The sequence below is a fragment of the Pteropus alecto genome, unplaced genomic scaffold (assembly GCF_000325575.1).
Source record: "Pteropus alecto unplaced genomic scaffold, ASM32557v1 scaffold43, whole genome shotgun sequence".
NCBI lineage: Eukaryota > Metazoa > Chordata > Mammalia > Chiroptera > Pteropodidae > Pteropus > Pteropus alecto.
This window is the reverse complement of record NW_006435764.1, coordinates 2139026-2151655: the sequence shown is the minus strand read 5'-3', so window position 1 is coordinate 2151655 and position 12630 is coordinate 2139026. Positions and strand designations below refer to the sequence as shown.

At 62.6% G+C, this 12630-nt stretch overlaps 1 protein-coding gene across 1 annotated transcript in view; it reads right to left on the bottom strand.

Moving 5' to 3' along the window:
• SHANK2 (SH3 and multiple ankyrin repeat domains 2) overlaps window positions 1–12630 on the bottom strand; it is a 408406-nt gene that overhangs the window by 340140 nt on the left and 55636 nt on the right. The window contains exons 4-6 of the mRNA XM_025046286.1: window positions 7183–7386; window positions 4957–5028; window positions 2947–3055 (exon numbers count right to left, since the gene is read on the bottom strand). Of these exons, the coding sequence (XP_024902054.1) occupies window positions 2947–3055; window positions 4957–5028; window positions 7183–7386 (385 nt within the window). The remainder of the gene's footprint in view (window positions 1–2946; window positions 3056–4956; window positions 5029–7182; window positions 7387–12630) is intronic.

Here is a 12630-nt window from a genome sequence, read left to right as displayed (position 1 = left end):
CACGGGCCGGCACTGAGCGCCGCGTCTCCCGGGCTCGAGGAGGCGGCCGCCTTCAAACCGGCGTGGAGCTGCTGGAACACAAGGGCGCGGAGGGTCCCCCCTGAGGACGCCGAGAGTCCCCCCTGAGGACGCCGCCAGGGCGGCTGCAGGGAAAGGGGCGGGGCCCCCTCCTCCCTCCACTGGGACGCCTGCCGCTGGGGACTCCGTTCCAGGACCGTGAGCTGCACTGGCTCAGTGACCACGGGCCCCCAGTCCCGGACGCTCTGAGTTGGCCAGGACCCCAGCCGTGTCCCGCCAGACGTGGCCACAGGTGAGAAGAGAGACCACCGACGGCCGCACCTCCTTCCCACTCACGGGGTACAGCAGGGACTCTGGAGTCCCAGGCCGCGAGCCCAGGCTCTGCCCCTGTCTCCTCCTTCGCCTGTGACCTGGTGAGCGGCCTCCGCTCTCAGAGCTTCCGGCTCCCCTGAGGACAGTGGCCCCACAGAGGGCTGCTTCGTGCGACGCACGCGGACTGAGGGGCACGAGGCTTCTCATGCCCTTGGCACCTCACGGGCCCCCGGTAAGTGCTCACGTAACCGCAGCTGTAATCATGAGGCGCCCTCGTCGCTTCTACGGTGACCGGTCACGACAGCCTGGAATCAGGGGCCTCCCGGACGAGGGACTTTCAGCGGGGAAACCAGGGCTGCCCCAGGAGAATGGGGACAAGCTGGCCGCACCGCCCGTGTCTGGAGGCAGCCCACCAGAGCCAACCGTGCCGCTCCCTCTGGGGACCGAGAACACGTCTGCTGAGCTCCCGCTGACGGAAGTCTCTGGAGGCCCTGAACGGGGACGCGCCCGCCTGGGAAACACCAGCACACGCGTCCGTGCGATGCTCACGTCGGCACCGTCATCCGACACAGACGCGCAGACGGGCGTTCGGGTCCGTGTCGCCCACGAGTCACCGGGTGGGCCTCGGAGAGGCCGAGGTGGGGAGCGGTCTGCCCCGGGACTCTCTGAGGCCAGGTCCCCTCCCCGGGGCTCCCCTCATGAGGCCCGGACGCGAAGTCCCCGTCCTGCTCCGGCTGCTGTTTCTGGCGTGTCGCCGGGTCCCCCATGTGGTGTGTTACAGGCAGGAGCACACGTCGGCCTCCGACACGCCGCCTTCGACAGGGACGAAAGTGAAGACGTGCGTTTCCCTCCGGGGTCTGGCTCAGGCACCAGCTCGGCCCGCGTCCACATCGTCCCCCAACACTCCGTCCACGTAGAAGGGGCGGGCTCTCCGCCGCCGGCCTGGGGTCGCCCCCGGCCCCTTTCCCTGCCGCTCCTTCTGAACGGTCCCCTCCGCGTGAGCTCAGGCTCTCCTGTCGAAGCCACAGTCAGCGCCGTGCGCCCTGCTCTCTCATCCCATGCAGACACACTGGGGGACAGGGGAGTCATCGTGTCCTGAGGGGGGACTGCGTGCTGGGTGAGCACCACATGGGGGTCCCCTGCTAGCTTCCGGGGCCAGAGGAGCCCCCCAGGTGACGAGAAAGCTCTGCTCTTCTGCGCTTTCTCAGGCGGGGTGGGCTTGATAACTGTGAGGTGGGACGCGTCTGTGTGACAAGGGCACAGGGGGAGGGCTCGCCCACCCAAGGAGAGGGGGTGGGGCCCCCACTCGCTGAGTCCCAGACAAACGCTCTCAGGCCCAGGGTGACCCCGCGGCCAGGGCCAGCGCTCCGAGTTGCCATGGAGACTCCCGCAGCAGCCTCCGCTCCACGACAGCCTCGCCTCGGGCCACCGAGATCAGCGTGCCCCACTGGCACGGGACTGTCACCCAGGTGACTATGCCTCCATCCCCAGGGGACGCTAGGCAGTTTCCGGAGACGTTTTTGGTTGTCACAACTGGGAGTGGATTCTACTGGCATCCGGGGAGGGGGGACAGGGACGCTGTATTTATATGACGCAGGGGACAGCCTCCACCATAAAGAACTGTCCAGTCCCACAATGAACTACTAATCAGACGTAAAAAAGGAAATTCTGCCATTTGTGACAACACAGATGGACCCTGAGGGTATCATGCTCAGTGGAGTGAGTCAGACATAGAAAGAGAAATACTGTACGATCTCACTTATACGTGAAATGCGAAAAACCAGACTCATAGATACAGAGAAGAGATTGGTAGCTGTCAGCGGGCGGTGGGGGGTGGGGGGAACAGTGGGGGACGCATGCAGGGGGTCAAAGGTACAAACTTGCAGTTATAGAATGAATAAGCCTGGGGGTGTGACGCACAGCAGGGGGAACACAGTTGATGATGCTGTGTCATACGTCTCAAAGCTGCTGAGAGAGTAGATCTTAAAAGTTCTCGTCACAGGAAAAAAAGTGCTATGTGAGATGATGGATGTTAACTAGACTTATTGTGGTGACCACAGCACGATACATACACACGTCAAATCGTTACATTGTACGCCCGAAACTAACACAGTGTTACAAGTCAACCGTGTCTCAATTTAATACTGAGAAAAAGGAGGAAAAAGTTAATGCTCATTGGGAACTGTTAAAAAATAATAGTAATAAAAAGAGCCGTCCTGCCCCAAATGCCAGCGCTGGCCAGGCCGAGGACCCCTGGCCATTTAACCCCACGCGCGGTTCGAGGGCTCTGGCTTCCAGAAGAGGCAGCGAGACCTTCGCGTGTGCGCGCGCCTCCCAAGGCACCAGCCCCACACATGCTGTCAATCATCCGTGCCCGCGTTCACTCAGTCCACAGGCACCCACTGAGCACCTACTGCGTGCCAGGCCCGTGCTGGCTGCTGGGGCTACCGTGGGAGCCGACACAGGCTCATCCAGAACTCAGGGAGGAGAGAGAAAACCCTTTAAAACCCAGGGGGGCGCGGTGCTGCACGCCACACACTCGGGATGCGGACTGACCCGTCCCAGCGGAGCCCGCGCTCTGGGAAGCGCACGGCGTCCTCCGCCACCGACCCCTACCTCCCGTCTCCAGGTCGTGGAAATTCGGATCCAAGCCTCGTTCCAACATCTTCACGATTTTCTCCACCGAGCGATGCTGAATGTAATCCATGCATTTTTTCAGATTGGTCTAAAAAGGAAAAAAAAAAAAAAACCTCCTTTATAAGACGTGTCTTCATGAGCCATGGGAAGGTCCGTTATGCGGGGTGCTGAGGGGGGCTGTCCCTTGATGGGGCCACTGCCGACCCTGGGCTCCCCAAGTGGTGGCTTTCTGCCTCCGGAACCCCAGGATGAGCACAGAGCCCGGCGTGTGGCGCATGTGGCCAGCCCGTCCTGGACGACTGACAAATCCTCATGGTTCACTGTCCTTGCCAAGAGCCAGGGACACTCCTTCCCACCTGGACCACCGCGAATAGCTACGGTGGCCAGGGTCCCCCCCAGACCTGACTCTGCCCCTGACGAGTGAGGCCCACAAACCCACGTTTGTGTTTTCTGAGCTCTAAAGCTCAGGCCAGGCCACCTTGGTGAACCCCATGACCACACGGGTAGAAACAGGGACACCTGGTCACCAAGTGATTCAAAGTGAAGAAAGACGTTCACTTCCCAGGAGATCAGAACGATCAACGGGTCACCCCTGACGGGAAGGGACATGTCCCCAGCCTCATCTGTAAGACAGTAATGATTTTCTGTCCAGGAAGCAGACAGCTGACCTAGTCGATCGCAAGCGCAGTAACCGATCCGCCTCCACCCTGCTCAACTCTCCGTCCCCACCCACGCCTCTCCCAGAATAGCCTGGAGGGAAGTTTTGAAAACAGTGGCTTCCCCGGACCCTTTGGCCACTGACAGGGCTGGGTCTCCACCCCAATGCCTTCCACACGTCCTGGGACTAGAAGTTGACAGGTGTCCGGAAACACAGGTGCCCTTGGTTTCATTTAAGACCTTCCCTGCCGTTGACTAAGAGACACTTTTGAACATTCGCGAGCACCGTCTGTCGACACACCAGAGGATGACGAGAAGATCCAGGAGCACCAAGACCTCAGGGGCTGAGTGTCACGGTGCCAGGGACTCGGGGCCTGGGCAGGGAAGGAGCGCGAGGAAACCAAGCATCTCGTCCTCCCAGAAAGTCACCAGCGCTCGAGGACGGGGGGGCCCCTCCGGAAGGCAGAGAGCCAGGCAGGAGGGCCACCGGCCGCGTCGAACGATTCCAGCACAGAAATAAATTACGATAATGGCACGGCGTAACAGAAACCCACGTGTCCATCCTGACACAAACAAGGGGGCCGTGTTGCCTGAGAAAGCCCTCTGTGAGCCCACGGCACAGGTGAGCTCACCTGGACAGCAGCAGGGCCAGCCGAGGAAGCCGACCAGGCAGCCTCGTGACTCTGGCTCCACGGGGAAAGCTACAGCCTCTCGGGGGTTGGGCAGGGGTGGCATCTGTGGGCACCACACCCTGGTGTTCAGTGAGGTGCCCACCACATGCTGCAGCACCCCTGGACACATACGGCACCCCTGATGGACAGCAGGCGTGCCCACAGCACGCTGGCCAGGTGGCAAGGGCACCCTGGGAACAGGTACACATAGCACGTCCAGCCAGGAGCCGGGTGCTCCACGGACGCAGCCCAGGGCTCGTTCCTTAGATGGACACCCCCTCCACCCGCCTGCCCCGCATGCACGTCTCACTGGTGCGTTTACGTGAGCGGGACCCTAACCTCTGGGGACAGCAGTGGAAACCTACTTCAGGGTTGTCTTCTGTTTCAGCAGCGATGGCTCAGAGATGGGGGCACCTCTCTCCCCAGAAACACCCGGAGAGACGTGCCCTAAGTAGGTTCCTCTCTAAGTGAGGCTACGTCACCTACAGGTTGTCACCTAATGTGTCCGCATTACGCAGAAGGAGATGGAGGTATTTAAGGGCGGCCCTGGGGGACACCCTGTGGGCGCCAGGGGAGGGTACGGTCGTCAGGCAGGAAGAACCCCGCCCCGGGAGCACCCCGATCTAGGCTGGCGGTGCGGGCGACAGCCACACCTGCGTACCTTGCTGTGGAGCTTGGCCAGCTGCTTCTCGTCCAGATTGGGCTGTTTGTAGACCCGCTTCTTGTACCGGAACTGGCAGACAGCAAGAAGACACGTGAGGACGTCACACGGCCACTCGGGAGAAGCCGGCCCTCTGCCCGCATGGCCCACGGGGCCCCCACCCCCGTGCTGCGGGACCCCAGACACTCCGGACACCCCGACACCCCAGACACCCCGAGAGCAACTGTGCCAAGACCCTGCAGTCGCAAGGTGACCGGCCAGGACGAGAGATGGGAGCAACCCACGGGGCCGAAGTCCCGGGTCAAGGGCCCCGCGTCGCTGGCTGCCACGGCTCTGACGGGCCCGGCCTGAGTCAGCACGGTGACGAGGGCACAGGATGACGCCGCTCCGCACACCGAGGCCCCTCCACGCTGTGACCCTCATGGAAGCGGCGCGACCGACGGCTGCCGAGGCCACCTCCTCCCATGGACGCTGGGCCACGAATCCCACCCTCAGCTGGTGCCTCCCCCAGCACTGGAAATGACACTGTAGGACCCCTGGGGGGCCGGAGGGACAGCGCCCGGGGACGGAGCCCCGGCGTCACGTGGCTCCCTGATCCCCAGCAGCCCTCAGTCATCTACGCCGCTCCCAGGAGCCCTGACCCCTCTGTCACCAAGTGCGCTGGGGACAGGTGGCTTGGGAAGACGCCGACAGCGGGGAGTCCCCGAGATTCTGAGCGGAGGCCTCCGCCGCCGCCCTGTCTGCAGGGAGCCTTCGGCTGGACGCTTGCCCCGCCCCAGACTCAGTTGCCTTGTCTGTCCCATGGAGAGGAGGACACGGAGCTCCCAGCGGGGCCCGACGACTGAGCGTGAGCCGCCGGGCACGGGACGGGTGCTGGACGCACGCCGCTGTCTCCCTCCCCCGCTTCCCATGACCCGTCACACCCCGAGGAGCTTGAACGGGGGCTGTGACAAAGTGACGTCACCCACGCGTGGAGCGAAGCAGCCGGGCAGCCCAGGAGCCGACGCTGAAACCGCATCCAGTTCCCAGAGGGACACCCTCCTGTCCCGCCCCCTCCACGGCCGACAGACAGACAGACAACATCCCTTGTCGCACAGACTGAAACCCGGTGTCGCTGCCAAAATAAAGCAGGTGTGAGGTCGGCCAGTTCCGGGGGGCAGGCTGTCCGGGGCCCCGGCACCCCCTGAACCGGCCTGGCGGGGGGGGCCAGGCCCGCCGTGCGGTCACCGCCGCCCTCTGGTTCCAGAGTCAGGTGGGCCGCGTGTCTGCGTGGCCCCGTGAAGGGGCTGCTGTGACACTCACCCCCTGCACATGCCCCCCTCCAACTCTGTCAAGGGGCACCCGGCCTTTCTCCTCTGAGGCCCACCCAGCCCCACGTGTGTTCCACCTACGTGGAGACCCCAGTAGTCTCCGCTCCAAGGTCACCCTCAGACCCAGAGGCGTGCAGGTGGGTCCCGGCCTCGGCTCTGAACGCACGCCCGTGACGTCACCGACCAGTCGTCTGCACTCACAGAGGACAGCGTAGGACCCGCCTGCGTGGCTCCCTGCCAGCCCGACCCCAGCTTGCGGCCCCTGTGTTTATCACGCCGAAACACGCCATCGCCAAGCACCAGCGACGTGCTGCGTAGGGGCGGAAATGACCAGCAGCTGCGCGTGTGACTGTCCCGACCCATCATGTGGTAGCACACCCTGGCACCTCGGGGTGCGCAAGCCGGGGTCAGCAAGGCAGGGCCTGGGGTCACATTCTACGTGGACATGGGTAAGGCCACTTGACACATATGCCCCCCATCACCACGGTGGCCCAAGGACACGTGACGGGCTCTCGCTGCTCAGAGGTCATCCCGGTCGTCCCAGGGGCGAGAGCCCGAATGGAGGCCAGGTCCCAAGGGCGGGAAGGCTGATCGGGAGGCGGAAGGGAGCCCCGACCCGCAGCCCCGGAATGGAACGCAGAGGTCCTGGGACACACGCCTCGGGGGGACCCGTGGTGAGCTCACGCTCGGACTTCTTCTCAATGAACCTGTCGAATATCCCGAGTCAGGGGACAAATGCTGACCACGGACTTGACAAACACGGCGTGGCAGTCGGCGCCTCACGCCAAATGCAGCTGCGACCTCGGGACCCCAGCCCGAGGTTTCAATCTGGGGGGGATTTCTCAACCAATCGGAAGGCGGGGCTCGGCGCGGGCCCTGGCTCCCCGCGGGCCTCCCCTCCCCTCCCCGCCGGTACCTCCAGGGAGGGCACGCCCCCGCCGGTGGGCTGGGGGTACTCCCGCAGAAGCCGCTCCTCGTCCAGAAACTTCCCGTCACGCCCGCTGCACGCCGGCTGGAACAGCCCGTAATTCAGCACGTCCTTCAGGCTCTGGCTCAGCGAGCACAGAATCCGCTGTTTCGCGGCCCACACCGTGGCGTCCGGGTTGAATCGAATGCACTTCTGCGGGGAAGGACAGAGACACCCGATTAGGGACCCGGCTGCCACCGGAGCCGCCCACCCGGGCACGTGTCCGGAGATGGCAAAGCGTTTCCGTCCGGGATCCCGTGGAGTTTCGGGGTGAAAACCGGGCCCGTCCTGCCGCCTGCAGAGGGGGAAGCCGAGACGGAGCCGCTGGTTCCTGCGGCCTTGACGCTCACCATTGATGTGACTCTCTGGTCATCCACAGCCACCTGTTGCCCCGGGCAACCCCTGTCACCTGTCTGGAGCTTCTGAGACTCCGGCCGAGTGTCTGACTCGGCGGCCCAGGCGGGGGTCCAGGCGGGGGCCCGGGCCTGCATCGCTCACCCGTCTCAAGGTGGCGCTGTCGGCACCCGTCCGTGGAACTCCCTTTGAGAACCACGGCTCGAGCAAATCATGGGGCGACTTAATTTTGCCGTTGCATGCTCTTTGTCATTTCATGTGCAGGTGGCCATCTCGTCTGGCCACCTACGCCGACTCCGAACACGACGGCCGCAAACACACTGACGCCACGTCTCCCGAACCACAGAGGAAGAAGATTCCAGAAACGCCGCCTCGTTGGCCGCGAGAGCCGATTCTTAAAAAGTTCAATGCTGTGAGCAGTGCCTACGAAACCATCACAAACGGTTTCCAAAAACAGAGCAGGGCCGCCAAGAACTGGACTGGCTCCATTCGGTCGCGTTCCCAGGTCCCTTCTGTGAGACTCCCCAGTGAGCCAGGCCAAGCCCGCCGAGAACTGTGCCTTCTCATTCGGCGGAATTAACGTTCTGCTCTGCTGAGCAGCCATCAGCAGGGCCTCAAGGGTCTGCTTTATCTCTGCAGAAGGTTTCGAGATAAACAGGTGGGACAGACAATGGGGCAGGAACCAATGTCCTATGGGGCGGGGTCTGCGTGCCGGGGGCCCCTACAGCCTCCCAGCCTCCAGCAGCTTCCTCCCTGCAGGGTACGAGTCCTGCCCCTCTCACCATGCGGCCGGCTCGGCAGGCGCCCAGGGCCGGGAGCCCCACCGCCCGGGAACCTGACCCCCTGCGCCTCGTCGACCCCTCTGCTCCTCTCTCTTGTCGGAGGCTGACTCCAAGGGGACAGTCAGACCCAGGTGGCGTCACCTGTTCACTTCAATGGCACGTCCGTGACTTCCGGCCCGCACCCCGTCCACCCTTGGCCGTGATGGAAAGACCTGGAAACGCCAGCACGACAAACGAGCCCCACCAGATGTGACAGATAACTGTCGGCCTCTGATCCCAACGGCACAAGTCAAGTTCCCTGGGTACCAGGCCCGAGGACGGCCCACAGCTCCTGGCCGAGCCAGGAGGTGGGGAGCAGCCACCCAGGGCATCTGCAGGTGATCAGAGACAGGTGTCCACTGCCGCTTAGTGTTCGGGTGGGGGCCGCTGAGTGTGGACAGTGCACGGGCCAGCCCTGCACATGGAAGCAATGTCCTGCTCCAAGGAAATCACCAAGGCGGCTCCCTGGAGAAACTTCTAGAAGGACCAGGAGCTCGGAGGTCAGCAGCGCTTGGTTTGCAGCCCAGCTGCGTCCCTGACCTTGTGATCTGGGCAAACCTATCAACCTGGAAGGTCCCAGGTCTGCCCGACGGACACGGGGCCGCTGCTGACCTCGCGAGGACGGACGAAGCACACACAGAGCGCACTGCGGTGGGCCGAGCGCGTCCGCCCAGATGCGAGGGCCTCGCGCCCTTCACCTGCACCTGTGCCGTGCCTGGAAGCGAGGCTCTGCAGGTGTCGCGCGTTACGGTGGGTCACGCTGCAGGAGGCTGGGCCCCGGTCCGGTGTGACGGTGTTCTCATAACGGGAAGTCTGAACACAGACACGCACGCAGGGGGAACGCCAGGTGAAGATGGGAGGAGAAAGGGGTGACGCCTCTACAAGCCAAGGAACCCCAAAGACTGCCAGCAAGCCGCCAGAAGCTAGGGGAGAGGTCTGGGGTCCATCCTCCCTGAGCTCAGAGGAACCAGACCAGCCGACACCTCGATCTCAGGCGCCCAGCCTCCAGGACACGACACAGCGATCGTCGCTGTCTAAGCCACCCCACTCCGGAGCCCGCCACAGCAGCCACAGGAACTAACACACGTGAGGTGCAGCATCGCCACCGCCATCTTCCCCAGGACGAGGGCACAGAGGCTGGGCACCCGTCCCCCAGCCGCCCCCTTCCTTCCTAAGCGAGGGGTGCTGCCTGCAGGGCGCAGGGAAAGCCGGACGAACCCGCCTCGCTCCTGCGCTCACCGCCACCGACTCACTCCCCGGCTCACCGAGCACCCCCAGCAGGCAAACCCCAGTCCCCAGAAGAGTCCCCGTGGTTTAGGAACCAATGAATGATGAACGAATGCTGGGCAAACAACAGAGGGCAAACCAGCCCTGGGCCGCATCCTGGCGGTGACAGGCTCCCTGTCGTTTGTCATGGAAAAGGTGAAAATAAAGCCCAAACACGCCCCTCGCAGGCCCAGAGGGAGGAGCAGGTGGCTGCTGGGGTGAGGGGGGTCCCCGCGGGCAAGCACACCTTAGTCAACGAACAACCAGAGGAAAAGGAGTCGAGAGTGTGGGCTGGGAACTTCGGGGCCAGGGCTCAGCACGGGGCCCAGGACAGGGCCAGCACACGGAGCAAAAGGACAGTCTTAACCCCAGTGGCCCTTCCTGGTCCCATTAGTGGTGTGAAGCCAGCACAGTCAAGTCCCGCCTGAGTACTGGCTTCGCAGCTCATCTCCCTGCGGCCCGCAGATGGCTGTCTGTCCTTCACGGTTTGTTTGGACAGAACCGCCAACACCACGAGGTCGAATTACGCAGATACACTCAGTACCGCCGCCTCCGCTGCACCCGTCCATTCGCGGTCCTCAGGGGAGAAGTCCACCTCACTCTCGACTTTTACCCAGAAAAAGCGAGTAGAGTGACGGGGAGAGGGGCCAAACCCCGGGAGGGGTGCTGAAGGGTCCTCCTGCGTCACACGTTCAGGACCCAGAGCTGGAAACAGACCTCAGCTCTGCAGACACCATGGTCAGCATTCAGCAAGATCTCAGGAGATTCTGAAGGAAACCGCATTTCAGAGCTCGTCATTCATTGCAGAGAGGACCAGTCCACGTTGAAAACTTCCTCCGCGGTCACAGCTGACGTTGTCGGTTCCCTCGCGATGAGTTTTAAAAGACCCCTAATAAACGGAACGTGCCAGGACCCGCCTGCAGGTGCATTTGGGGGTGTTCGGGCATTTACCAGCCATCCGTGTGCAATCCGCATATCCGGCCCCTCTGAAAAACCACCAACGCCAAGGGTGGCCCAAGACGCAAACGGGCAATTTCCAAATTCAACTTCCCAAACGAAATAATTGTGGACAAAGACCCATCGGGCTGGTCCATGGGGCAGCAGCAAACTCTGAAACACTGTCAATGACAACACGAGGTTTACATGGAGCGGGAAAACGCCAGGTGGCCTTGACCGGAAGGACAGCCTGACAGAGAAGGCGGGGCTCTAGGAGCTGGGCTGGCGCTGACGCCGGGTAAAGCACCGTGGGTTCGCCCTCCCAATCGGAACGACAGTTTGCAAACGGCCAAAGCCCAAGAGCACCCACCCGAGGCCATGGGGACGAGGCAGACAGACCACGCGTCCTGCGACTTTTAAGGGGCTAACTAGTGGTCTTCTGCTCTTGTCACGGTGACGGTGACCTGGGAGGCACCGGCTCAGGCTCCATCAGTGACCCCTGCCCTCCTTATAGAGTGGTCCTCCGGTTTGATCCCACAACTTGGAGCAGCCCCACAGCAAAAGCAGAAGATCTGCTGCTGGCTGGAGGTGTCCGCTGAGAGCCGTACGTGGGCGGCGGAACGGCAGGTGCGTCACTAAGCAGCGCTGACCGCAGACACGAGGCACTCGCTGCATCCGCCCACCCGGCTAAGAAAGGGCGTTACACGCATCAGTAGCACCCGCACAGAGAGGGGCACCCAGAGACCCCAGGACCACGTTCCCAGGTCGCACGGCAGCAAGGGGAGGAGCTGGGACCATGGGGCCCCCACGGCCAAGCTCATGAGCTTCCACTGGATCCCACCTGCACAGCACGGGGACCTGTGACCCTGGCAGGCGGCCGTGCCGTGGATGGGTGGGCGCCGTGACTACATTACACACGGGAGGATCAGAGCCCCATCCACCCAGGAGGAGAAGCCACGGAAACGCGACCGTGAGCGAAGGTGAAGAGGGGAGCCCTGGCCTCGGATTGGAGGCAGGAAATTAAATGTCGATGATTCAGGCCCTGGCGCTGCCACCTTCTTGCTGATTCTCATCAGCCGGGGACGCGGGCGGGGAGGGGCCATCTGCTCTCACCGGCAGGGGCTCTGAGCCACGGTCTCACCCACGGGGTTTTACAGAGCTTTTCTACAGGATGTGCGGTAACTGCAGAACGAAGCCACTTCCCCCCCAGACCTCACTGTCTCAAAGACACTTAAGTGGGGGTTAACTCTAAGCTTCGCAGAAGGGCACGCTGGGCCAGGCGTCTGCCAGGTGGCCGGGCCGGGCCAACCTCCCTCACACAGGGAACGAGAACCTGACACGCAGCAGAAGCGGGCAGCACGGGACCCTCACAACGCGCAAGACTAACGCGGGCTACAAGTCTTTGTTGCCATTTTTTAGTTGGACGTTAGAAAATAAAGTGTCTGTCGGGCGTTAGCGAGCTGCCCTGTGAGACAGATGACAACCCACACGGGAGACCTGGCCACCCGGGGCCCCGAGCCTCCCGATGGTTTAAACGGTTCACCACACACTGGTTTCCTCAAAGGAATCGAGACATGTAAGCCACTCCGCTGAAGGACAGCGAGGCTGATGACCCTCACCACGTCACAGAGGCAGGAGCGGGGTGGGGGTGGAGGGCAGGGGGCTCTCTTTGGCCTTAGCTACCAATTAATGGAACCACAAAGAAACCAGATTCCACGCCTTCTAACTCTCTGAAAGGCGATCCAAAGCCACACTACAAAGGACATAGCAGGATCGCTCAAAGTAGAGATCGAAGATACAACTCATATATCTCTGCGATGGAAAACAACGATGGATGCGTGGATGGGTGGATGGGTGGATGGAGGGATGGATGGAGGGATGGATGGGTGGGTGGATGGATGGGTGGATGGATGGATGGTGGGTGGATGGGTGGATGCGTGGATGGATGGATGGTGGGTAGATGGATGGGTGGGTGGATGGAGGGAGGGATGGATGGATGGAATGATGGGTGGATGGATGG